Source organism: Colias eurytheme, chromosome 22 (genome assembly GCF_061535395.1).
Source record: "Colias eurytheme isolate Ceu_HAF_F1 chromosome 22, ilColEury1 Martin Lab GWU primary, whole genome shotgun sequence".
NCBI classification, from domain to species: domain Eukaryota; kingdom Metazoa; phylum Arthropoda; class Insecta; order Lepidoptera; family Pieridae; genus Colias; species Colias eurytheme.
Window position 1 is genome coordinate 4,024,225 of NC_143001.1, and position 27,303 is coordinate 4,051,527.

At 32.4% G+C, this 27,303-nt stretch overlaps 2 protein-coding genes across 2 annotated transcripts in view; both read left to right on the top strand.

Annotated features, from left to right (window-relative positions):
* LOC149898635 (uncharacterized) overlaps nt 1-21,114 on the top strand; it is a 69,490-nt gene extending 48,376 nt beyond the window's left edge. The window contains exons 2-12 of the mRNA XM_090115001.1: nt 10-157; nt 5,415-5,631; nt 6,503-6,621; nt 9,461-9,604; nt 11,042-11,189; nt 11,640-11,768; nt 13,084-13,275; nt 15,236-15,582; nt 17,794-17,996; nt 19,142-19,291; nt 19,883-21,114. Coding sequence (XP_089971127.1) covers nt 11-157; nt 5,415-5,631; nt 6,503-6,621; nt 9,461-9,604; nt 11,042-11,189; nt 11,640-11,768; nt 13,084-13,275; nt 15,236-15,582; nt 17,794-17,996; nt 19,142-19,291; nt 19,883-20,438 — 2,352 coding nt within the window. The 5' untranslated portion in view covers nt 10 and the 3' untranslated portion in view covers nt 20,439-21,114. The remainder of the gene's footprint in view (nt 1-9; nt 158-5,414; nt 5,632-6,502; nt 6,622-9,460; nt 9,605-11,041; nt 11,190-11,639; nt 11,769-13,083; nt 13,276-15,235; nt 15,583-17,793; nt 17,997-19,141; nt 19,292-19,882) is intronic.
* A 1,028-nt stretch (nt 21,115-22,142) lies between these two features.
* Nucleotides 22,143-26,550, top strand: LOC149898637 (lysozyme-like). Its single transcript, XM_090115003.1, has 5 exons — nt 22,143-22,322; nt 24,661-24,749; nt 25,259-25,319; nt 25,967-26,093; nt 26,391-26,550. The coding sequence occupies exons 1-5, from the start codon at nt 22,181-22,183 to the stop codon at nt 26,527-26,529; spliced, it is 558 nt and encodes a 185-aa protein (XP_089971129.1). The 5' UTR covers nt 22,143-22,180; the 3' UTR covers nt 26,530-26,550.
* The last annotated feature ends 753 nt before the right edge of the window (nt 26,551-27,303 follow it).

Below are 27,303 nucleotides of genomic sequence, written 5' to 3' on the forward strand. Positions count from 1 at the left end.
TGTCCACAGAATGTGGCTAATGGTCACGTTGGTGTGCCTCATCTCAAACACGTTTGGTGAGTTCCTGTGCCCGGAGCTGAGTTCGAGGCCCTCCGCGGAGTGCTCCTGCGATCTGCCGCATACGTTACGCTGTGCTGGCGATCATACTGCTTTACAGGTATATCGTCATGTATATTATAATACTACCTACTGCCAAACTACTGCTCTACAGGTATATCGCACTATACATATTATAATAAAGTGTCACAGTAAGAAGATACTAACAGTATAGAAACTAACCTAAAAAACGAAACGCCTCACTCACATAAAGATGCACATCAACAAGATATAAGTAATTATCAATATTATCATCACATATTTAAAACAAAGTCACAGTAAATAGATACGAAAAGTAAGGAAATTATACAAAACGTCCTTAGTTTCTCTTCGCTATTAATTTTTCTACGTGTTTCTATTATAGTCTCAAGGAGTTTCAGAGTTCTTGAAATTAAGCTTCTATAATTTTATAGTTGGTGACTTTGCTTATTTTTATGTAACACTAGTGGTCCGCCCCGGCTTCGCCCGTGGTACATGTTTACGTTTTCTCTACATAAAAACCATCCTCGTACTTCAAGGAATATAATAAAAAAAGAATTATCGAAATCGGTTCAGCCGTTCTCGAGTTATGCGCTTACCAACACATTTTGCGATTCATTTTTATATTATCTAGATTATAGAGAAATAAGTATGCCTTTCCTCTTTGTAAAAATACGGATACGATGGTCTTGTTAAGTGGTCTCTAAATTAAAATAACATAAAAATAAATATTTATTGTTACTACCAACGAAAATGTTATTTCTAGATTAAATTTATTATTAATAAGTTATCCAAGAGTCAATTGGTTGGTTTGCGGGTGATTAACAAACATTTAAAGACAAATTTTACATTTATAATATTAATAAGAATTCATATTCATGTATGTTATTGGAATTAACATTAGGTACAAGAAATTAATTTAGCTTAAGTGTTTCCCGGAATTCAGAACTAGATTCTAGTACGAGGAGTGGATTTCGCGTAACTAATTCTGTTTTAATTGTCGAAGAACTGTCTAAGAGGAAAAGGGGTAACTAGATAGCTACTTAGATATAAAAACATTAATATCGCATATGATTTTTATAGACACTAAGTTTCAGTTTCAAGAATTGCTGATAAAGTAACTGATAAAAATTAATAATAAGTCATGAATTTATTGTTATGTCATCGGTCCTTGATAAATGAACAAAGGTTTGAATTAAATCGGTCCGTTTAATGTGGATTCAATCGAGTCTAAAGGAGTCGGTTACATAAAACATACAATTATACAGATGAAGTTAATAAGAGCATGTTAAGCTAAAGAGAACATATCCAGAGGTTGTGAAACTGGCTTTAGGGGAATGTAACAAATGAAAATCATTTCTATGTGAGAATAAACACACGATTTCGCACCATTATTACTTTTTCTTTCATAAACGATATCTCATAACCCATCAGTGATGTTTACGAACGAAGAGGTAAATAAATATCAAGTTATGTGTAATAGTGTAAGAGCTTACCATTTATAAACTGTAATAAATATGTCTAATGTGTGGAAAACATGCTTGGAAATATAATCATTATGCAGATAAGTTCATGAAGGACAATCGAACGAGGATAAATTTGATCGAAGGCTAAGTTCTAAAAGCTGCTAAATAGAAAATGATATAGATTATAGAAGTCAAAATTTACTACGATTTGAGTTGGAACTGCACACCTACACGTACATTGTACAACCTTTATACTCAAACTATCTGGTCAAAATATCAGAGTTTAAATGATAAATTAGGGTTACATTATGTCAAAAGTTTAGATCCACCAATATCTAAATTGAGACTAAATTCTATTGTGTAGTACAGATTGGCTCTATTTATAGGAATACATGTTATATTTAAATGTTACGACTCTTTAACTACAAAAGCCGCAAAAGAGGGAATCCAAACACATTTCTATTACTGACCGCAAACATTTGTGTGAGTGATATTTTTTCTTTCAGTGACAACACAAAAATGTTGTCTAAGGTTTGAGCTGTGATTGATGGCCATCTCTGATATAATGATGATCTAATACATTTTATCCACCTACGAAAAAGTATATCCATTTCTAGATAGAGAAATAATTTGAGACAAACCGATACTTTGTGGAATAGAATTATATGGAATGTAGAATTACTATTGACATTGCTGAATAGATAATAATAGTTTACACTTACAGAAAAATTCATAACAATATAAAATTCCAGAAATTTCGTGGTCACGGGCAGACTGGGTCAGTCTGCCCCTCACTCTGCCCGTGACTACGCTCGCTGGAAAGTGTTCAAACGTCGGGAAAATAATATAATGAATAAATCGCGTTTAAAATCCGTTAAAAATTAAATTTATTAATCCAACAAGATATAAGATACCCAAAACCAAACTCCGAATATAATTTCCTATTTTTAGAAAAACAGTAGGAGTATTATTAGACAGGATTATTTCTTGAGTGGGAGTCGAGCATGCTTCGGCACGAACTGGGCCACGCTCGCACCGGGGAAGGTACCACACCCTCACAGAATATCGGCGCCATAGTGACAGTTTACTGTCGCGTTCCGTACGGTGAGTGAGGGGTCCGGAGGCCCACATCCCTTCCTATCCCCTACCCATCCTCTCCTCTCCTATCCTTAATCCCTCCCATCCTCGCCCCGTTCTCCATAATTCCTTCCAAATCCCTTAATCCTGGTAGGCAACAACCATAACCTCTGTTATGGTTTATGGGCGACGCAACCTGCTTACCACCAGGCAGTGCGTCCGCTCGTTTGCCTTCCCATAACATAAAAAAAAAAAAAAAAAAAAACAGGAAAATAATGATACGGTGATAACAATTCAACAACGTAAAGATCACGGTCAATACTCAAAGCTTACAAAATGAGCCTTTTAAATATGATGACAGTTCCAAGAAAAACATTAATTGAAGATCTGCCGTTCGTTAGAAAAACAAAAATAAAGAAAAACATTTAGAACTCGAGTAACTTACAGTAATTTCTTTCAAAGGGACCACAAATTGGAAATTTCTTTTTAATTTGTGAATTTAATGAGAAATCTTTCAATACTGTTCCAAAGACTAAAGCGAAAAAATATGAATTGAACATGACAATGGACGGAAAATTGAATTCGCAAAGATCAAAAGATCTATTAAGAGATGCGCGAATATGCGCTCATTCGGTTTCCATTATTAATTTTTATTTGAGCTGGGATTATTAGTCTTTACTACTGCAATACCTTTTTTATATGATTTAATTAAAAAAGGGCATTCTCAGATAACACAGGAAGGTGTGGTTGAAATCAATAGGCTTTTTATAGATGAGATAACTTGATATGAACAAAGTTTAAGCGTTAGATTGTAGTTTTAAACTCATGTGTTACGACGATACGAAGTAACTATTCTCTAATCTGTGACGATACTATAATACTTCTGATTGCAAAGAAATTCATAGTATAAAAAACGACGAAACGGCACTGTATAGCTAATATTACATTCTTCAATAAATTCTTCTAGTATAGAGGAAATATTATTTTTTGCTAAGTTTGGCATTTAAATGCAATTCTGATTTATAATGCTTAATCTGATAAAGAAGAGAATCAATTAAACATAAAAGTATTATTCTATCCATATTACAAAATAATTTGGAAAATCCAAAAGTGCACGCCTCATAATTTTTTTTAATAATTATTTATTATTATTTTTGTTTATTTAATAACAATTAAACCACATCGAATCAGACCCTGAAAAATGAAAGGGTTCTATTCCTGAGCATACTCAAGCGTAAGAGAAAAAAAAAGACTCGATTAGTAAAGTATTTCGGTCGCTATCGTGTTAACAAGAAAAAGGATCCGCACATACAGACACACGGACGTCCAAGACAGAACTTTTTTAAACTGTTTTTTAACTAGTTTAAATAACAAAAATGACATCAAAAATATCATGAATGTTAAAAATAGTGTTTTTTCTTAATATGTGTGTGTATGTATTATCTTACAAGTGCAATGTATGATACATAAAGACATTTTAAGTTTGAAAAATCAGATGTTTTGCGCGAAGCGACAGTAGTACCCACCTCAACGCTTCGCTTATGAGGCGTGCAATACTGGTATGTTTAAAAATGTAGAAAGAAAACTTTGCGAATCCTCCTGAACACGAACTCTCATATAGTGTTATTCTTTCTAGTAATAGAAATCGAGTATTCGTACTACAATACAAAGCAGTTAGTTAATACCGTTTTAATACATATTCATTATTCAATCAGGTTCTATTCCATTTTGTCGACGATCCTTTAAAACTACGTCAAACAGGGATTGGACAAATTTGTTTCAGTTCAAATAAATTGAATGATTGGTATCGAATTCATTCGTGGAATTAAATCGTTGAGCTAGAAGGGCAATTTGTACGGGCCTCGCTTAGTTTGTGTTACTCAAGTAAACGTAAAATTTAATTAATGTTCTGCTTTCTCTAAATATAAGGATGCCATTCATGAAATTGTTATCGTACTGTATTGCGTAATGGTTTCAAGGTTTTGTTTATTTTAAATTTATATCTATCGCGGTATGTGGTTGTGTAGTTTTTAAAGTAATATATTTTTTAGAAATGGAATATGTTTAATTTTTTTTAAGTTGTAAGACGTTTGAATAGTTCTATGCTTATATTACACAAAGATCAATTCTGTTGTGTTTTTCATATTTTCTCACTTCCATGTAAAATTTTAGAAATAAAGACTTACTATTACTTTTCATGTATATTTCTCTGGTAATACATATAAACTTACTAATTTCTTTTTATGTATATTGTTCTGTGAATCTGATCCTTTTATACATGTATTAATGTTTATGAGATTGGACGTAATAAATATGCAATAATAACATCATCAAGTAGTAATTATAGTCATTAGTTCAGTAATAACCAATTAAGTATTTCATTAAATGGCTAAATTATTAGTATTGTATGATGCCACAATTCATGTATTTGTAGTGATTTGATTAATAATTGTGTTGCAATTAATGTTTTGTTAATATTTAGAATAATTAGACTGTTTACTGCTAAAGTGCTAAATGATCTAGTATACATAAATGGCCATAATATACTAGAAATGTTATTTTATGCTAGTTTAAATGATTTCTATTGCTAGCTTTGAATATTGTTGAATATATTCTGTCACAACATACATTTTTTTACACTCATATGCAATATAAAGTTTATGCATACATATTGAATTTATTAGATTGTTCCAACATACAAACGATTTTTTTAAATAAATGCGACTTCCTATATATATCCTTTTTAGGCTTATTGAAATAGTAGTTACCTTATAACCTACAAATTATTTGTTACAGATAATCGGACGTCACCTTCGCGAACAAAGATCTCGAAACAAGAACACAGCTGTATCTCTTCTAGACTGTGCTCTGCGAGGTGTGACGTCATTACCTTCTGCGTCCGTATCGGAGCTGGCTGGTGTGGGCCTACATGGTCTGGTGATATCTTCGGGAGATATAAAGCGTGTGCAGCAGGGCGCGTTCACTAGTATTGCATCTACATTATTAGCGCTAGGTAAGTGTGTTAGATGCACTCTTTTAGACTGTGCTCTGCGAGATGTGACGTCATTACCCTCTGCGTCCGTATCTGAGCTGGCTGGTGTGGTTCTACATGGTCTGGTGATATCTTCGGGAGATATAAAGCGGGTGCAGCAGGGCGCGTTCACTAGTATTGCATCTACATTATTGGCGCTAGGTTAGTGTTGTATATGTACTCTATATTAGTATTAACATTATAATAACCTATTTTACTAGTTTTCAGCTTCTCTTCAGTTGTATTCATTAAAAAAATTGTGTGTGTTACATAGTTACAATAATTAATCATTTCATAGTTTAAAATGATAAGTTTTCGTGTGCTGTCCAAGCCCATATGAAAATCTAGAATAGAATCAATATCTATTTTCATAATATTATTTCATCTAATATATATATTATAAAGGCGAAAGTTTGTAAGGATGTATGGATGTTTGTTACTCTGTCACGTAAAAACTACTGAACCGATTACAATGAAATTTAGCACACATATAGAGAGTAACTTGGATTAACACATAGGATAGTTTTTATCCCGGAAATCCCACGGGAACGGGAACTATGCGGGTTTTCCTTTGCAAACGCGGGCGAAGCCGCGGGCGGAAATCTAGTATACTAATAAGGTCAGCCATTTTTGGATGAAAATATAAGAAATCCTATCCGTGTCCCCAAAGTTTAGCAATTTCTACAGGTATTTTATGTAAGAGCCTATAAAATAAATATAAGGAAATTACGACAATAATTATTTATATGAACTCCATAGACATTTTTACCTTGTCTGAACTAGGTCAACTAATATCCGAACTTAGTGTAATTACCTTGAAAACAAGTAAGAAGTAATCGTTTTATTTTCCTAGGTCTTCCAAATAATCAGTTACCAGCCGTGCCGACGGAAGCCCTGTCGAAGCTATCTTATTTGGACCGATTGGATCTTTCTAATAACAAAATCCACTCATTGGATGCTAATTCTTTTAAGGTAAACATATATTAATCAATTTTTAATGTAAAATTATGCTTTGTTCCAATTTATCAACCGTCTTCAAAAAAAGAGGAGGATTTCAATTCGACTGTATTTTTGCACGACTCATGATGCGTAGCATCAGAGAGTGCTTTACGATCGAAAAATTTTTTTCGCCTCATTTTTGCAGCTATTCTTATTATATTACTAGCGGTCCGCCCCGGCTTCGCCCGTGGTACATATTTACGTTTTCTCTACATAAAAACCATCCTCGTACTTCAAGGAATATAATAAAAAAAGAATTATCGAAATCGGTTCCGCCGTTCTCGAGTTATGCGCTTACCAACACATTTTGCGATTCATTTTTATATATAAGATATATAGCCTTGTTAGTTCACGGAATCAAGATATTTTGCATACTATTGTCGAGATAATTTAATGGAGATTAATCCCATACTTTTTAAAAATTGATTTACTTCAATAGAATTGGAAAAAAGCACCGAAATAGGACAAAAAATTTTCCTGTCCGTCATGTGTGAAACCTGAAAACACTTCTTGTGAAAAAATTCATCATTTGAGTTAAATTTTTTTTTAAATATTCTAATCGACGATTGTAGGTCACTGAATGCGAATGATTAATTAATTCAGTGTCGTTTAATTGCAATTAATAAAAAACGAAAACTACAATAAGTTTTTTTTTATATATTTCATAATTAAATGAGATTCATTCCTTTCATTCCATTCGCCGGGGGTTTGACAACAAGCAGCTAACGTTACTTTCTCTACTTGACTTCAGTAACGCTTTTAACACCGTCGATCATGATGTTTTGTTAGCAATGCTACGCTCTCTCAACATATCTCCAACGGTTATTGACTGGTTTCGAAGTTACTTGTCTGGACGACGGCAGCGTGTCATGGTTGAAGACTTGTCTTCTTCCTGGTGCAACGTATCTGCTGGCGTCCCGCAAGGTGGTGTGTTGTCTCCTCTCTTATTTTCAATTTTTATTAACTCTATATCCAGTAATATTAATTCTCCTTATCATATGTATGCAGACGATTTCCAATTATATTCGCACGCCTCATTATCAGAACTACCGAATGAGATTTTTCGTATAAATACTGAGCTAGCCACCATCGTTAAATGGAGTAAAGACCATGGTTTAAGAATTAATCCTGACAAAACCAAGGTTATTATTTTAGGCAGTAAACAGCTTATAGGTCGTATAAACTGGGAAACCCTACCTAGTATTGCGGTAGACGGTACAGTGATTCCTTTCTGTAAGAAGGTGAAAAGTCTTGGCTTGCACTTGGACGAAAGTTTATCTTGGTGTGATCAAATCAAGGAAGTGCAGAAAAAAGTGTTTGCTTCTGCTTCTTCTCTCCGTCGTTTACGCAACTTCCTGCCGATTTCTACCAAAATTGCGTTGACTCAATCCCTTTTGCTTCCTCTCCTAGATTATGCCGACTCCTCTTATCCCGATCTTCACGAATATCAACTTGATGCTCTCGAGAGGCTGCAAAACTTTTGCATCAGATTCATTTTCGGCTTGCGCAAGTTCGATCATGTTTCTGATTTTCGCAAAAGATTACACTGGCTACCTATTCGCCTTCGCCGGAATACTCACATCCTTCAACTCCTGTACTCTGTCCTGTTTAACCCCAAAACTCCTGTCTATCTCAAAAATCAGTTTCATTATTTAAACTCCAATAGTTCCCTTTCCCTTCGTTCCTCTGATCTCCTTCTCCTATCCACCCCTATTCACCATACCAATTTTTTTAACTCCTCCTTTACCGTCCTAGCGATTCGACTGTGGAATGCTCTTCCTGAGACTATCAGACGCGCCAAAACACCACATCATTTCAAGTCACTTGTAAAAGAGCACTTTTTCTCCAGTATTTAGTTTCCTTTTTATCTTATAAATATGTATTTATATTTTATATATACTATGTATAATATGTATTTATATACATGTATAATATGTATTTATATGCATATATATATAAATATATATATTTAAATATATTTATTAATTTGTATTTAACTTATTATTTTTATTTAATTTGTATGTATAATATAAATATAACTTGATTAATACATATATACTGAATTATCTATGTCTATTCTTTAATAAGTAATGAATTATTTGTGTTATCTAATAATCTATTCTTTTTTTAAATCTTTTTGATGCGCCCTCGCTTTTTACCAATGTCTTACATGTCCTTTATTTTTATGGTTGCCTGGAAGAGATTGCTTTTAAGCAATAAGGCCGCCTATTGTACACTTTCCAATTTTATGTATTCTCTTATTTTAAATTCCTGTTATATGTACAATAAAGTGTCATAAATAAATAAATAATTAAATGAGATGAAACGATTTTGATGATTATTTATTTATTTGAAAGCTTGTGAAATTTTGTCCAGTTCTGAACAGCTGGATTATTTTTTAAAGAATTTTATTATTTTAAAAGTTAAATTATAATTCATACACAAATATAAATGATTAAATCTGAAATAAATCAATGAAACGTAGGTAACCTGATTGTTTAGCTTACGAGCTATATTTTATATTTGATTGGAGATCAAAGATCGACTTAATAGCGGTGGATTAAATTAATAAACCACTTAATTTATTATTTTCCTGAGGTAAATTATAAATAACTGAATATCATTACTACCGATACTGAATATTATGTTCAACAGAAAAACACTATCAAATTGAGAAGAAAATTCTCGAGTTTATTAACTTAATGTGTATTTATACAAATAATGAAATCTAAGTAATTATAATTTTTTAAATTTAAATTACACTATTCATAAAAATACATATACTTTTTATTAATAAGATAACATATTTCAGGGTATACAAAACCTTACCTACTTGGATATAAGCGATAACCAGCTAACAAGTATCTCCCCTGAAGCCTTCAAGCCGTTAATAAAACTATCAGTTTTGAGGTTAAGAGGCAACTTGCTTAAGGTTGCCGCTTTGTCGTCTTTGAAGGTAAGCAATTTTAATGAAAATATCATTTTATACAATTTTATAGAGATCGATAAGCTTCTTGACGTTAAAAATGGATTTTAGATTAAAGTTGAGGTATTTTAACAGGTTGGTTTTAATTAAAGGTGAAAAATAAAATAGTGGTAACTTCAACAGAGCAAAGCAAAATTATTTTTAGGTTAGATATAACCATTTGTATAGGAAAATTTACAAAGGCTAGAACTTGTGGCACTTAAACATTATACCATCACCTTTAATTCATATTTTGACGATTTTTATACTGCATTTAAATATTCTAGTACTAAGAAAATCCAATGACCACATTGCTTGCCCTATATTTTGAAAAGTCACCAGGCTTCAAAATATAGGGATATTTCAGAGTAGTTATATTATATACTGTATAATATACGGTGCAATGTAGCAATGAAAAATGCAAAATGTATTGACAAATCCACAGTAGAAAATCCATGGAGCATCCATGATAATAATCTGTATTGTCTTGTGTCCATAAAATTGTGTTTCTAAATGCAAACGTTATAAAGCTTTAGAAAAATGGGTGATGTAATCAGTATAATTAAAATTTATAATTAATATGCAGCCCTTATTTCAATTCATTTTACGTCTATATAGTTCTTATAATTAACATGTTAATGAAACTTAATAATATTCCAATTGTTAAATGAACGAAATTGATTTCCCTTTTTACTTTTATTAACCGTCCTTAGCGCCTACCTAACATTTATTACGTAGTTGTAATTTCTAGTTGAATCTTCATTACCTCTCCAATACCTAAAATTAATAAATATGCGAATTTGAAGCACTTTCCCATTCCGGAGGTTCTAGTATAGTGATCAAACCATATTATATCGAAGCTAATCCTACCTGCATGTACTCTTGAATAATGTATGAGCCTCAAATACTCTTGAAGTAAGGCAAAGGCAGTGCTTTGTATGAAGATGGTATGAAGATTGAACAACAAGTTTCTTGATATTAGGTGCACTTCTGGGTGGCTCATGTTGTCCTAGTACATTGCAGCCATACTATGTAGACAATTCAATTTAGGTTTACGTTAGTGTTCTTGTAGATAAGTAAGTATATAGAAATAATAATTTCAAAATATCATACGAACTACGTTGATTTTTGAGAAAATGTAGTTTGTATTTGATGATAAAATAACTTAATTTCATAAGAATCTTAGGAACTCAATCTAATTTCGAGCAGAGAAGATGTTAAACCAGCAACATCTTTTAATAAAGTTTGAATACGAGTTAGCTGTTCACTAAATTAATATATTTTTTTCATTAATATAGAGAAAATATAAAATATAACCTACATTAAAGAATGACTTAAGTTTTAATTTCAATAATGAAAGTTACCCCGCATTGTGAAATAATCCCCAAACTACACAAAGCTAAAGTACTAAAGTTAACCCTTCCTCAGGGAGCGAAATCGTTAAAAGAGTTGGACGTGTCAAGTAACGCGCTAGAAGGGCCTGTGGGACCGACTACTTTGCCGACACTATTGGTCTTGGAGACCCTGCACCTGGCCGACAATACCTTCGCGAGTATACGGCGTGGCGCGCTGGCTGGTAAGTTTTTTTCTTTTTTATTATTCATGTTCGAAACGAAATTCAAATCTGCCTCTTTGGCGGGAAAATAGAACAGATAAGAGTTCTGGCTGGTAGATATATTTTTTTATTTTTAAGCTTTTTTATTTATAATTATCAACAATGTAACATCTTGGGTGGTTAAGGCGGGAAAACAGATCCAGAATAATGAAAGATAAAAAAAAAAAACAACAGCTTGGTTGGAGATATCGAATGAACACTTGTAATGAAAATATATCTATTAATCTCGGGAACTACTGGTCCGATTTGAAAAATTCTTTCGATGTTAGATAGCCAATTTATCGAGGATGGCTGGCTATATATCATCACGCTAAGACCAACAGGAGCGGAGCGGGTAAAACCGCGGAGTATAGCTAGTATTTGTATAACCAACAACATATTTTGTTTTCTGACTATATTTTCCACATCCAGGTTTAGCAAATCTGACACATCTGAACCTGCACAATAATCAAATAGATGTATTGGAAGACTACGCGTTCCGACATTTGACAAATTTGTCCCACTTGGATTTGTCGCATAATGAAATCGTTTCTGTTTCAGGTGGGTTATTTTTCTCATATATTTTTTTATGTTTTTTCTTATTTTTACTATGAATATCTATTGGATACTTACGAGCTAAAGCTCGTTTACGATACCGGCCTAAAAGCCGGTAGCTTCTAAAATTTAACAAATTATATTATTAAAACCTCCTTCGAGAACTAATCTATATTATGTCAAAAAAACTGCATGAAAATCCATTGCATAGTTTTAAATATTAGCATACGTAGGGACAGATATACAATGGGAAGCGACTGTTTTTTAATACGTAGTGATAATTGGCGTTATAAATCTTGTTAGGATGATGTTTATTATTTTCCTTGTTACGAAGGTAAAATTTAAAAACGATGGAGATTTTTTTATACTAGTATCATAATAGATTACCTGAAATAACAAATAGTGTAATGAACTAAAACATTGCAATTAAACACTTCAAACTTTAATTTTCTAAACAGTAAATTACATCAAATATCTGTTCTCAGAATTTCAGGATCCTGTTATTGGCTCTCTATTGAATATTTCTATGAAATCCTTGACCGGTTCTTTTACTTGGAAATTGATATTCAAGATTTTTCAAATATAAAACCTAAATCTGATTACGTCCGATACTTTATTGTGATATTACAAGCGTTTTGTAGGAAGTCAGAGACGATTCAATTTCCGATATAAAAATGGTATTGGAAAGGGGTTCGTAAATGAGATTTTTAATACGAGCCTTGATTACATGGATGTTAATTGGGAAGGATTGAACGGTTTAATATTATGTTGCCTTTGGTTGGCGTTTGATCATGATTTTCGATTTAAAATGTTTCAATTTGAAATGTGTATATGTTTATTTAAATTTTGATTAATGTTATAGCGTGGTGTGTATTTGTAAAGAAACATAGAAAAATATTAATAAACTTTTTGTCGTTTTTAAATGATGTTTCATATTATAACTACGTTGTATATAATTCTTAACTCTGTGGTTGAATGCCGTAATATTATTTCTCGTATTTAATATTATATATAGTTTTAGATCTTTCTATATATTTAATACTTATCCTTATCACATTCTTTCTTTCATAAGTTGTTGTTACTCGTGTTTCTTCTAACAAGCGATCTACCTGTACCTGTAATTTTACCGAAATTTACATAAACCTAAGCAGATACTATAACAAAGTTTGCTTAAGTGACATCAATTTTTTTATATGTATAATAATTTGCATGCTGTTAATAACGGCTGAACATGCTAGAAAACTGAATTGTTAACATCTTTGTATACCGTGTTTTTGGCAAATAAATGAATTTGAATTTGAATTTGAATTTGAATTTACAGGAGCGTCACTAGCACAACTAACAAATCTAGTGCATCTAGATCTCTCTCACAATTTTCTACGTTCTCTCTCCGCTGAGCCGTTGAAAACTCTTCATCAACTCACCGAGCTGCTGTTACACGATAATGACATTTCTATAATTGAAGACGGTGCGTTAGCTCTGCATAAGGATTTGAGCCGGTTTACTATTGAAGGTAAGATTTTTATAATGTGTTGTACATTTTCGACAAGAATTAATATCATGAACACATAATTGTTTATATTTTAGACATGAATAATCTATATTTGTATTCTTACCTATTGAAACACCTACCTATTAAGTTTCAATATTTTGAAAGAATTAAAAAAAATTATTGGTGCTCTACGTTCGTTTAATTTATTCAAAACGACGGGTTAGTAAATATACAAAGTGCAATTGCGTTTTAAATTAGTTTTAAAGAATTTGATTTTTAAATGGAATGAATAGTTACTTAACTAACATTAAAGTAAATAAAAAAAGTAAGTAAAAGAACCTTTTTCGAGTTGCAATTGTTATAAAAAAAACACAGTGAGACGTTAAACATATAGAACTTAAAGAGATCGAAATAAACCACAGATTGAAACACGTAAATCATACAGCTACATGAAATCAGCTCATCTTACATTTAAATCCATTACAACGCGAACGTAAGAAATAATATCCTACATTCTAACTACGCGCGCTTATTCCTTGGATGAAAAGAAATTCAGCCCTATTTGCATAATTATACTGACAGGGTTGACACCTTGATGTTTTTATTTTTCGCGGGAATCTCTTTAATCTTTCTGTCACATCCTTGCTATAGAATAAGTCTATGATTGAAGATAACGCCACAATGATACTGCTACACTATTGTATATAATGACGATACAATGACATGCATCTTATACTTAAGGTACATACGAAAGGGAAGGATGGGAATTAAATTGAAAAATTTGGCACAAATTAGTTTAGTATTGCTGCTGCCGCTAGTTCTATTGATTTTATCTAGACATCGTGAACTTTACAATGTAGGTGGTACTTGAAACTTCAATACAAGTTACAAATAGGTATATGCTTAAAACGGCACGTGTTTAGAGCATTTTGCAATCTTTACTTTGTAACCTTCCTAAATTTTCTTTATAGTGGTGCGTTTTATTCGTTTGATACTATAGACTTATTATAAGTAATTTGGACTGTGAATACAAGTTTCTATATAAATACAAGTCTATCAGTTGTAATCTTTTACTACAAAAGTTTGTATATTAAAACATCTGTCAATCTTTATGTTAAATTACTTCTCTAGTTTCGTCCGACTCATCCAGGTTAAAAACAATAGCAAGCAATAGCAAACATACAGTCATATTATAATTATTTGGTAATAGTGTTGCATTATACCTACTCGTTAAAAATCGTTTCACTAGTTTCTCATTTAATACAAGAGTATAATAATATATTCATATTTGTTCGCTGTTCCCTGAAGCAGTATGTACCATATTGGTCATTGTGCGTCGGTATGTCAAACCCTTTGTTGGAACGTCGGAATAACACCCTGTTATTACCATGACTCTTGTTATCTGCTATAACTTATGGGTTTGCTTATTGTTGATATGGTTTTTTATGAGGTTACTAAAGAAATATTATTGCGCATAAAAATAATTTATTATATGTCCAAATGGAGCATGGAAATAATGATAATTACGTAAATATTTTTTAAAGATTTATATTTTCTCTTGACAGTTATAATTCAGAACACCACAAACTATTAGATCGTTGTTGTGTCCGTTTAAAAATGTACAAAAATGCTCTTGTTAAAAACACTGCAAGCCTTTTAATTCAAGTCACTTAAACACTTTTATTTCAGTACAACCGAGAACGGCGAAAGACAATACTTATACCGAACGGAAAAATATAATTATATTCACTCATTGAGTTGATTATCTCTGAAAAGCACTCGATTTTTAAACAGTTCAATTCACGGATATTTCCAACTTTCCATTCACAATTACTGAAGCCTTCATTAAAATGCCGATGAAATCACATCGTTTCAGAACAAAAAGTAAAAAGTTCGCTACAATCGTTTGATGATCGTTAATTTTAATTCCAACCCATTTATACTCTCGAACTCATAAAGATAAATTCGTTCTCTTTCGCAGATAATCCGCTTAATTGCGATTGCTTAATGGCCGGCTTTGCGAGGTGGTTAAGGGAAGCAAAAAATGTGTCTCAATCTGATAAATCCGCTGTGGTCTGCGCGACTCCACCCCACTTGGAAGGCGCCTTGCTATCTCGCCTGTCCAAGAACAAACTCTGCGATGATTTCGACCATCCGGACCCTAAAGTGGACGAACTGTACGACTATAATAAGGTTATAGAAAACGCCATAGATGCGGATAAAGATGATGAAGCGTATGGTGATAAACGAGACGGTTTGGATGATGATATGTATGATGAAGAAATGGACGTGCCCGGTGAAGAGGATTTGCCGATATCGAAATCAAAGGTAAATAAAACAGCTATCTATATCCTAGCTTTCAGTAGGAACATGCTTATGTATCACAAAATAATCCTTGTCATTTCTGTACTTGGATGTGTATTGTGTAAGACAAAGAAGTTATTCTTCACAAGTTGTTCCTGTTATATAATTCTCATCGGTAATTTACTCCTGTAGAAAAAATGAATCACTATTTGCATAAATAGTAAAAAGTTAAAGTAATAACAATTGTATATATTTCCCGTGTTTTTAGTGTGTATTTTATCTTAATTTTCTTTTAAAATAAACTTCGGTTGTTATTACTTATGGAATCATGGAGATTTCGTTGATCAAATAAAAAATTATGGATACGTGCGTTTTTATAGTAAAAATTTTATGTTCATCTCACCGTACTCAATAAGGTTAAAACAATATGGCATTATTATTCAAGCATGAAAACTTTTTATCATAATATTGATTTCATATTCGGGTAAATGTAATAAAGTAGGGGTCCCTTTGCCAAGCGTAGGATAAATGTTGGTTTATGAATATTTGCTTATACATTTCTGTTATACAGTTATTTTGTAATAATTATATTTTTATCGTACTTTATAACAAAATAGTTCAATCAATGCGTCGCCACAAGCTGAAAAAGGTCATCTTTCTGAAATACCTTCGAACCAAATCAATTTAATATTATATTCCTGTGTAAGGTAACTACTTATATCTCACTATAACTCACAAATTTAAAGATAGGTACCATTTTGGCAAAAAAATTGCATCTAAGTATTTATCATCATCATCACTACATAGTATAAAACAAAGTCGCTTTCCCTGTCCCTATGTCCCTATGTCCCTTTGTACGCTTAAATCTTTGAAACTACGCAACTGATTTTGATGCGGTTTTTTTTAATAGATAGAGTGTTTCAAGAGGAAGGTTTATATGTATAATAACATCCATTAAATAGTGGAGAAGTACTGTTATTTTTGAGTTTTCTAATGTGATGTCGTAAAAAATTACATTTTTTCCGCTTACATTGCAAACGCAGGCTGAACCCTACGAGTTTTATCAAAATAATGTACTAAGTATTATACACATTTAAAAGGTCTATAGAAAAGTCCGCGATGGCATATGTCTATCTCTTATGGATAACCCACAATAACTTTTTTTTGTCATTTACTTTTTCCGACAAATAATGGCTAATTTTCGATGCGATTTTAACCAATACAGCATTAATCCTTAACCAATTAAATACCTTCAATACATTGTTCATTTAATATAGATCTATATGGGCCTTTACACCGTATGATTTAAGTGAATATTTTCGAAGATATTACAGATTTAAAAATTGCGGGACGTAGCGTTTGCGGCGGTACCGGCCGGCCGGCCGCCCGGCTATATACCTATTTTATACCCGTGTGCAAAGACGGAGCGGGCCGCTATGTTTTTAATTTTTATATACAACGTTCACAGTTTTGCTGTAGTTTATTTAGTATCAGCATTGCACCCGTGCGAAGCCGGGGCGGGTCGCTAGTAATTTATAAAACCTAGTCTATGATTAAATACATAAAATGTATTTAGAAATTAAAATGTTATTCGACTTTGAACCTAATAGCGTACAGTTCCCTCGTTGAAACCAATAAATTTCTTCTAATATAATTGGCTTTCGACTGGCTATCTAATTTTCATTAACCGTTCAACATCGAAGAGTCTTAATATAATTAGTAGGAAGAAACTAAAAAGGAAACCGCTGCACTGCGCAGGTTGCTAAAGATTTCTTTTGAAAAATATTAATTTGCGAAGGAAATTTATTTACACTATGAATAGTAGTGATTGAGTTGGTTAGAATCTATTGAAGAGCGATTTATAGAATTTATTCTATATTGGTACTACCTACGCAAGAGAAAAGTTGCAGAATAATATGAGTATAGTTAATAATAACTTGCTGCTAAAATTTAAGAATTTCGAACATATTATGACCATATTTTTTTGTATTGGGTTAATATGAAGATAATATTTAGATTTCAAGAGCCATGCGCATAACAAATCTAAGTAACAAATATAGAAGAGTATAAAAGTTATGAATTTAAAATCATACTCATACGTCATTCTAACAAAAAAAAAATACATGCTAAAGATGGCTAAAAATTACCAATTTGAATAGGAAATATTGCTTACATCTTTATATACAGAAAAAAATTGCTATAATTGAAAACTTTATATAAAAACAAATATTCTAGGTTCGTTTACTAGACACATGGTTTGACGACGAAGAGGTCCACCTCACATGGGCAGTGGACCCTCCATCAACTCGTCGGTTCAGATGTACTGGGGTCACAGCATCTAAAGGAGGGGGTCTACCAAAACATATTGCTTGCCATAGAGCACCGCCCGCGAATGTGATACTGCGTGGTTTGAAGATTGACCCCCTTGAATCGTATACGTGAGTACTTTTGGTTTATTTTATACTAGTTTTCCGCTTGCGGCTGCGCCCGTGTTTTCAAAGAAAAACCCGCATAGTTCCCGTTCCCGTGGGATGTGCGGGATAAAATCTATCCTATATGTTAATCCAAGTTACCCTCTATATGTGTGCTAAATTTCATTGTGATCGGTTCAGAAGTATTTGCTTGAAAGAGTAACAAACATACACACACATCCATCCTCACAAACTTTAGTTAGTTTAGTAGTAGGATAGGATAGGATAGTAGGATTAGTAGGACTTCAATACAGTTTTTACAGAAGGAACCTTACAACTTCTTATAGAAATAGAAAGAGCACAGCTTATTTGGCGGCATTATTACTTGCTGCAGCTATGAACTGTATTTAGGAATTAGTAGCTACACTTATACACACTATAAGGTTAATAATAATTGACAACTACTAGTGTACTTTTCTAGACTTCAAGTGTTTGCTTCGATATAACAGTCAGGCGTAGCAAATTTAAAAATATATATCTGCAGGTTTCGCGTACAAATATACAAAGAAAGATTAAGAATATTATATAGATTACGCTAAAATTTTAACAACAGCCATTTACAATACTATAGTCTACGAGGAAAGAGTCGCGGGCTAGAGCTAGGCTATATATTATTTTGTGTCGTATTATTATTGTTATTCTATGAAAAACATCCGAATTAATTAAATTTTAATTCGGAAAGCTTTTGAAATTGTAAACCACAAATAAAACGAAGGGACAAAATTATTGTGAACCTGCAAATAAAAACAAGCTCAATTTGAAATATATATTCATGTAATGCTTTTGCCTGTTGTTAACAATTTGTTGCTTTTCATTAAAATCACAAAGGAGCTATTGATTCTTATTTACCACCTGTATTTACCTATGTATTAAGTACATAAACACGATTTACTTATCGCGTGTCATCATATAATACTATCGTTTCTTAACCTTTGAAATATTAACAACCAAATATATATGCCGAATTAATTAATTATCCAAAACCAATCCAAATCAAGCAGCAATATTTAAGAAATTTATCGTATAATCATTTAGAAGCAATTCTATTCACTATTTCAATCATTCCCTATTTTTGTGTATCTATGTTTTATTTCTTTATAAAATCTAAACAGATTCTGCATAGCCCTCGAGGAGATGGATCTCAAAGACGTGCCAATGTCTTTGGTGTTGGGATGTGGAACACCACAAGCAGTGAGACAAAGAGCGGCGTATGTGACCATGAGGACGTCACCGGTTACACTACCACCAGGGCCTGATATACGGTAAGATTATAATTTAGATGATTTGAAAGAGCTTTTATAAGAAGTTGGAAAAAATAATTTTTTGAGTTTGCAAATCGTAGTTGAATGAAGAAAGGAAATGCCTGATTGATTGTTTATTATTATCTCCATAATAAGTACAAATAGTTTTGTAAATGCAGTTGAAACTTAATCTCTGATTTGTGTGCAATTTAATTGATTTATTTATATTGATGTATAGGATTCATAATCACTTTATGTATTTAACAATTTGATTTTGATATGATGTTTTCGGAACTGTTAAATAAATTGGAATAGTTTGGATAACAATGTAGGCGAACTTGATTAAATTTTGCTTAAAATTTGAGTGATGCCATAGACCAAATAAGTATCAAAACCAAATTTACACTATAAATTGATTATACTCAAAGAATATGACTATACTGTAATATTCATACTAATCTAAAAAGAGAATTTCCTTTCTATATAAACAATTCTTCCTTTCATCCTGCAGTACGGTTCAAAATTAATAGAATTGACAGTTTTCCAGAAGAAAAGTTTAACAGAATAAAATGCCTTTTAGTTATAAATGTGCTAATGATTATTCTGTTTCAGGGTCTCCGAAGTACGCTCCAATGTAACAAGCGACGGTGTTTTGACAGTCGTAATATCTGTAATGGGGCTACCATCTCGATCCCAGTTTGTATCCAGATCCCAAAGACTATCCACGTCTGATACACCATATTATCCTATACACAACTGCTATGTGGTTTTAGCAGTATTATCCCGAGGGTCTTTAGTAGCTCAAAAGGATACACCTTGCCATGAAACTTTAGGCATAACAATGGAAGGGTTTATCCGAGGGCCTTATGAAGTATGCGCGACCATATCACAGAATAAGGTTGATGATACTCATCCAATTTGTATCGTACCACAAATGCTGGAACCGTTAGGTTCTGAAATAAAATCTGGTATGAAGGGTTTGAATACAGCGTTGATTGGCGTGGCTTTAGGCCTGATGATTATTGTAGTTGGTCTTGTATGGTTTGTTAGGAAGATGTTGAAGAAGCCTGTGGATTTCCAGACCCATAGATGTTTCAGGTCAGAACCTGTACAGGAAGAAAATACTAGAGCTAGTTATGTAATGCTCACGGCAACTTCTAAAGTTTGAAGCTATTTATGTATGTAGCTAGTCTATTGTGATTGAAAATCAATGTTTGACTTTGTTAGTTACAAAATTATTTTGTCTTGTTTATTATGTTTAAAACATTTATTTTTTTAACAGTTTAGTCAGTTTTTTAGTTTTGTTAGTTTGTAATGTGTATGAAAATGTATCTACTAAAATGGTATCTATAAAGAACACCCCCACGTGGAAATATAGCAGTTAAAATGTAATTTCTCTTAATAATAGACTGTTAAAATAAAGCCTGCTTTCATTATTTTCATATTTGGCCAGTTAGAATTATTAATAAACATTCAAGTAAGTATGTTTTTTTATGAGAGAAAGAAATTGTGGAGAATAATGGCTTTATTCCTCGTTTTTTCAATTTATACAGTGTAAAATTATATTTATATTCATTGTCTATGCAATTCATATAAAAAACGCGAACTATTTTTAACATTTGAATGTCATTAAGGTATTCATTATCTAGATTATTTCATTAAGACCTTTCACACAATATTTTTGTTGTTAAATTATTCGTGTTAAGTGTTATGAAAACTTATACTAGAATTAATTCTGTAAATAATTATCTTCTTCTATTAATAATCAACTTAATCTTTTCACGGAACTGAGATTTGCCAGTTTGTAAACACTGATAAATGCTACTTATTAAGAAATGTCTTGAGATAATTAAAATAATCGATAGTGTAATCTTTGTTGCTAATAGTAATATATTTCGTCATGACTGAATATCATTACTAAAATATGGATTTCGGATTAACATATATCTTCTGTGAAGATTAATATTAAGCTAATAATATATTAACACGAGGCTTTGAGTTAATATTGTATAGGATCGTTTTTGTTTTTAATGAATTCGTTTGTTTGCGGGTAGTTGTAATTTTTCTATTTATGAAGTTTGTTCGCAACTGTACATTTGATTAGAACTTTGGTTCTGCTTTAATTAGAATGTAATTTATGTAAATACGTAATAAATTATGAATTACATTTTTTATAAATAAAGTTTTAACAAATTGAGTATAATGGTGTTTTATTTACCTATATAATTAGTACCTATCTATTATTAATAACTCAGACCCCGGAATCACAGACACAATAGAAAATCTATAGTGTCGTGGACCGATTGGGCCGTTCGGGGCTCAATGGGTTAATATTAACTTCTTTTGTAAATATAGAAAAAAAAATGATAAGTAACTAGGTATGTCTCGTTTGTATTTATTACATTTAATTACTTAGTCTTATATAAAAATTTGAAACATAAACATTAATTCTTTAACAATAGCAGAATGAAGAGTCATCATTGGCTGATCCAAATACATAAATATATGAATTAAATAAGTAAAATTGGAGACATTTATAAATAAAGACTAAAGAGCTACACTTATTAAAAATAATTGATAAACTTATTATCCAGCCGGCTATAAGTAACGGGATATCAATTGTTTTTGGAAAGTGCATTTGTTGTAGGTTGTTTATAATTGGAATAGATTCAATTAAACTACTGTTTAATTTCATAATATTAGGTACTCCTAATATTATGAAATAAGACCATTGTTATGACTTACCTAATTAATTTTATGTGCATTGTCTGCGCGGAAAGTCCGCTGTAGATAGACAGAAGTCAAATGTCAAAAGGTGCGTACGCGCATACGATGATACAAAAATAAATGTCATTTCCATAGTTTAGTTTCTGTGATCTGTGGTCATTTCTTAGTTGTTATTTGACCACCATGGAGTGCGGACGTATTTTCTGTTTATTTTTAACATTGTTTATAACGTTATCGTGCACAGAGGGAAAAGTGTTTACAAGATGTCAGTTAACACGGGAGTTGTTAAAAACCAATTTCCATCAAAAGACGTTCCTTAGCAACTGTAAGTATATTATGTAACATTAAATGTATTGTCTTCTTTATAATTATCTATTGTTCGTAAAAACTGTCGATCTTAAATTATTGTATCGTTACAATATTGTCGGGTTTTTCCCTGACGAAGTTTTGAGTGTAATTTGTTTTAATTTGTTTTTATGATGTTTCATTCATGTTTTTTTTCATTTGACCCTAGCCTCTATTGTTTGCAAATAAACGTAATAAATTCAATACCATTGTTGATTATACATAGATCATGCTATTTTGGTACTTACCGGTGATTTTAATAGTGAACTAGATTTTTATTTTTTCTATTTGGATTGAATCAAAGATAATAAGTACTTTCTCGGAAGCTTAAAGAAATAAGTGACATTTTAAATTCTCGATTAAAATATCCAGAACGCGTATTATGTTGTAAAACATTAGAAATTTAAATTAGCTAGTTGTTCCCGCGGTTTTACCCGCATTGCTCCGCTCCTATTGGTCTTAGCGGGATGGTTTATGGCCTATAGCCTTCCTTGATAGATGGGCTATCCAACAGTGAAATATTCTTTCAAATCGTACCCGTGGTTCCTGAGATAAACCAAGCAAACAAATAGACTTTTCACGTTTAATATTAGTAAAGATTTCCTTATAAATCTGGCATTTTGAGTGGGTAGAGTCGAAGTATATAATTTCATAATCATTTAGTCAACATAAAATAATTTGTACTGGATTGTACAATGTAACATGTACATTGTACAATGTACATTGTACGATTTAGGTAGCGATGTAAACATTTTGAAGGACGAATCTTTGCTTTATTGATAAATATATTACTTACTTACTAGAGTGGCGCAGGGACCCAAAGTGAGTCTTGGCCTCCGTGATAAAGGAGGATAATATCTTTTTTTAATATCTTTATAATATAATATCTTGATAAAGATATTATACTACCTATTTAAACGAATAACGTCTCGTGTCATCGTCGTCAGTCAGTAACTGATAAGGGTGCACTCACACACATCAGTCACCGTCACGGCACGTCACCGGACAGGATTAAAAAAAAATATGTATCAATAGTTCTAGTATGACTCTGTTCCCACACGACAGTCGCCGGCACGAAATCTATCAGTGACGTCCCCGGTCAGGCACGTCAAATAATCTTTCCATACATGTATCATACTTTTATCCCCACTCACCCGGTGCCGTCACGTCTCAGTTCAGTCAGCGTCGTGCTACCGTCAATTGCTACATGTTCTCTAGCGTGACACACGTCTAATCACTCACTAACCTGATGTATGTGTTCAATGATTCAGTCAAACCGGCGACGTGACTGACGGACAACATGACGGTGACTGGTGTTTGTGGATACGTACACAAACCGTCACCGATCAGTCATCGGTGACTTGACGGTGACTGATGTGTGTGAGTGCACCCTAAGGAGCAGATTTTTTATTTAGATTAGTTCTTTTATTTTTCTTCGATCGTTTTCATTTGAATCTCTGATATCCGTTCTACGTAGAATTATAGTTATCTATACATCTATACAAATATTATAAAGAGGAAAGGTTTGATTTTTTGTTTGTTTGTTTGTTTGTATGAATTGAATAGGCTCCGAAACTACTTGGCAGATTTGAAAAATTCTTTCACTGTTGGAAAGCTACATCATTTCTGAGTGACATAGGCTAGGTTTTATCCCGGAAATCCCACGGGAACGGGAACTATGCGGGTTTTTTTTTTGAAAACGCGGGCGAAGCCGCAGGCGGAAAGCTAGTAATATAATATAAATTTTAATACACACGGGCTAAGAGAACAACATGATATGAGTACAAAGATTAAAATACCAGGCCACAAGATACCGCAATCACAAAATAACAAATATTAACTTCTGTATTGGTATCTGACTTATCAATGATTCTGTTTTGTTTGAAGTAACGAAATCAGTAAACATATTCAGGTTTTGCTCTAATTCCAGGCTTGTTTGTTTAATTTGTTTTTGAAGTATAAGATTCGTTTGCTGAATCCACACAGAAAGATCGGCCTCGCGAAGCATTTTCCTCGCGAGGCGACTTTACTTGACCGAGCGGCTCGCGCTCTGCGTGTTTGTAATTAACCAATCATATCGCTTCATTTACTTTAAGTTTGAAGCGATACTATTGGTTATTTACAAACACACATACACACATTCTCGTAGATTATTGGTGGTAAAACACCCTTAATGTGTCTTTTCCTATAAATTAACTATCAATCTAATATCTACCACGGTCCACACATTGCTTATAAATAAGCATTCCTAAATATATAGAAGACATTTTACGTCTAATTAAATCTACCATTATTAATTGTATAAATTATGATTACAGGGGTATGTTTAATTGAGCAAGAGAGCGGGAGGAATACATCCGCCATGGTTGTGAAGTCAACTAGAAAGCAGTATTATGGATTGTTTCAAGTATGTATTTATTCGTCTTCGAATGTTCTAAATTATATAAAGAATTATAATATACCAGCAAATCTCTCAGAGGTTGATCTGAAAAAAAAAGACGTGTGGCACTCGGGGACTGCCGCGGTAAAGCTATTGCATGCTATGCCTTCAAGCCACACCTCCGTGCCCGTCGGAGTGGGGAGCGTGAGGTTTTTCGTTACGCAATTTCTGGATTCGGTCCCCGCGCTCAAGGCCCGCGATAGAAGCTATGCAATAGCTTAACTATATATTAACAGCTATGTATGTTATAACTGTCGATGTCTCATTATGAAAATTTCATATTTTATTGGATTCGTGGGCTACCAGCACGCTTATCAAAGTCTATCAACCATAAACAAATCCAAGTATTATCAGTATCCATTAAATACTATGGTACTAAAAAGGTAAATTATCTATTTACCTTTTTAGATAGATAAAAATAATACCTTAGAAACGTTGAATTTGTGATAAAAAATGATGTTATTAGTGCATTTCAGATAGGAAATGAGTATTGCAAGGAAGGTCGCAAGGGAGGCAAATGCAACGTCGCTTGTGAAGGTAATTATATATTTTTATCACATATTAAAGAGATCTTAAGGTTACCAAAAAGTGGTCATATGGTATCAATATTTATTCTTTTTCCGTGTTTGAACATGTAAACATCGATTTAGGCATAATTTTCCCGTCTGACTGCTATAACGATTGAATGAGAAATCAAATTAAGTATCATTTTTATGCCATTTATATTAAACTAAAAGATATAATGCATCAGATCGGATCAGTACAGCATTTTTTATCGAAATTATTAACCTTCAACTTGACCTTTGACCTTCAAATCCTTTGAGGTTTTTAATACGCCAATTAATGCCAGTGATTTAACATTAATCACAACAAAGTAAAGATTTGAGATTACTACATACATACTTTAATATTATAATATTATTAATTATCTAATTTTTTTGTGACACATTTTTTAACACACTTATAATCACGATAAATATATTAGTACCAATTTTTTCTCTTTTGGTAGTTTCAGAACAAATGGAATCACACTAGCATCGCACTATTTGGTCCAGCAGTTTTGTATTAATTGCTATTGACATACACATAAACATATTCTATAATGATTCCGTTCACGAATAAACACTACATCTATTCATATACCTATACAAAAATTATAAAATATGACCAATATTATCTTTCAGCACTCCTCGACGATGATATAAGGGACGACTGCGCGTGCGCACTGCAAGTGTTTGAAGAAGAAGGCTTCAAGTATTGGTCGAAATGGGAGAACCGATGTAAGGGGGAGCGGTTACCTGATATTGAGAAGTAAGTACTTACTTAAATAATGTTTTATTATACATTGAGATTTTTTTATCGTTATTTTTTAAAGAATATTCGTAGCGATATTTGCCGCTGTTCGTATTTCTTAGTAGATAGAGCCTTATTTAAACTATGAAAGATTCAATATGCATAACTTGTTCGTTAGGTTCAGGCGGTTTAATTTTGGTTATTTCATCAAGCCCGCTGCATATATTTTATCTATTGAGCCATCCTATTCTGTTCAAAACTGTGATCAATGATCATTTGATAATATTTTATTACTAATCAACAATTTTCTTCCAGGTGTCCTGACTGGCAGTACCCCCCTCGTACCTCCCCCGACAGATTCAAGAGAACCCCCATCCGCTCATTACACGATACCTACCCTTACAGTGTCCTAACTAAAAATCAAAGACTGAACCCATTGAGAAGTGTTGGATAGTTAAATATATGTTTGAATTTTTACATGTTTTTTATTTTCCTTTTCCACTGAACAAAGTCTCTAAATATCTTTTTACGCAATAATTCATGTACTTGGAAACTATACGCTGTTCTGAATAGGACATTTTACATGGACTGTAAAACTTATTAGAATAATTCGTAGTAGTCTTGTATGTCTTAATCATAATATGACGCATGGCTCTATTGTCTCGACAACAAAGACAATATATTTATTCACTAATTTTATGAAAAAATGAATAAGCACTTAGACTACTATGTTATACATTAAAATATATTATGTTAAAACTGTTGAGTTAGACTTAACTAAAATTGATTTTCAGTACCTCAATTCTTACAATCACATACGATTTTTATTTCACTCATTTATATAGCTTTTTGAAATTACCTCTATAGCTCCGAAGTACGATGTATTACATGGAAGTAGTACTGAGGTCTTTAGTGATTTACTTAGAACGAGAATGCTTTGATTAAACTCATAAAGTATCGCAACTCAAGATTGCCGTATGACTGGCGTTCGATTGAATTTTCCACAAGGATTTTAAACATCTAGGAATACGTTTAGAAATAAACGCCGCGTTCTTCATTCTGTTGTTATGTGGACCTCCATCCTGTGGCTCCTTTGTGTGTCAAATTTGTGAGAAATTAGGATTAAAGAGGTTCTATGAAACCCACTGAAAGGGAATATTAATAATTGATAGTATTAAGATCATAATTAATCTGTAGGTATATTATGAAAATGTGTGCGCTTCTGTGC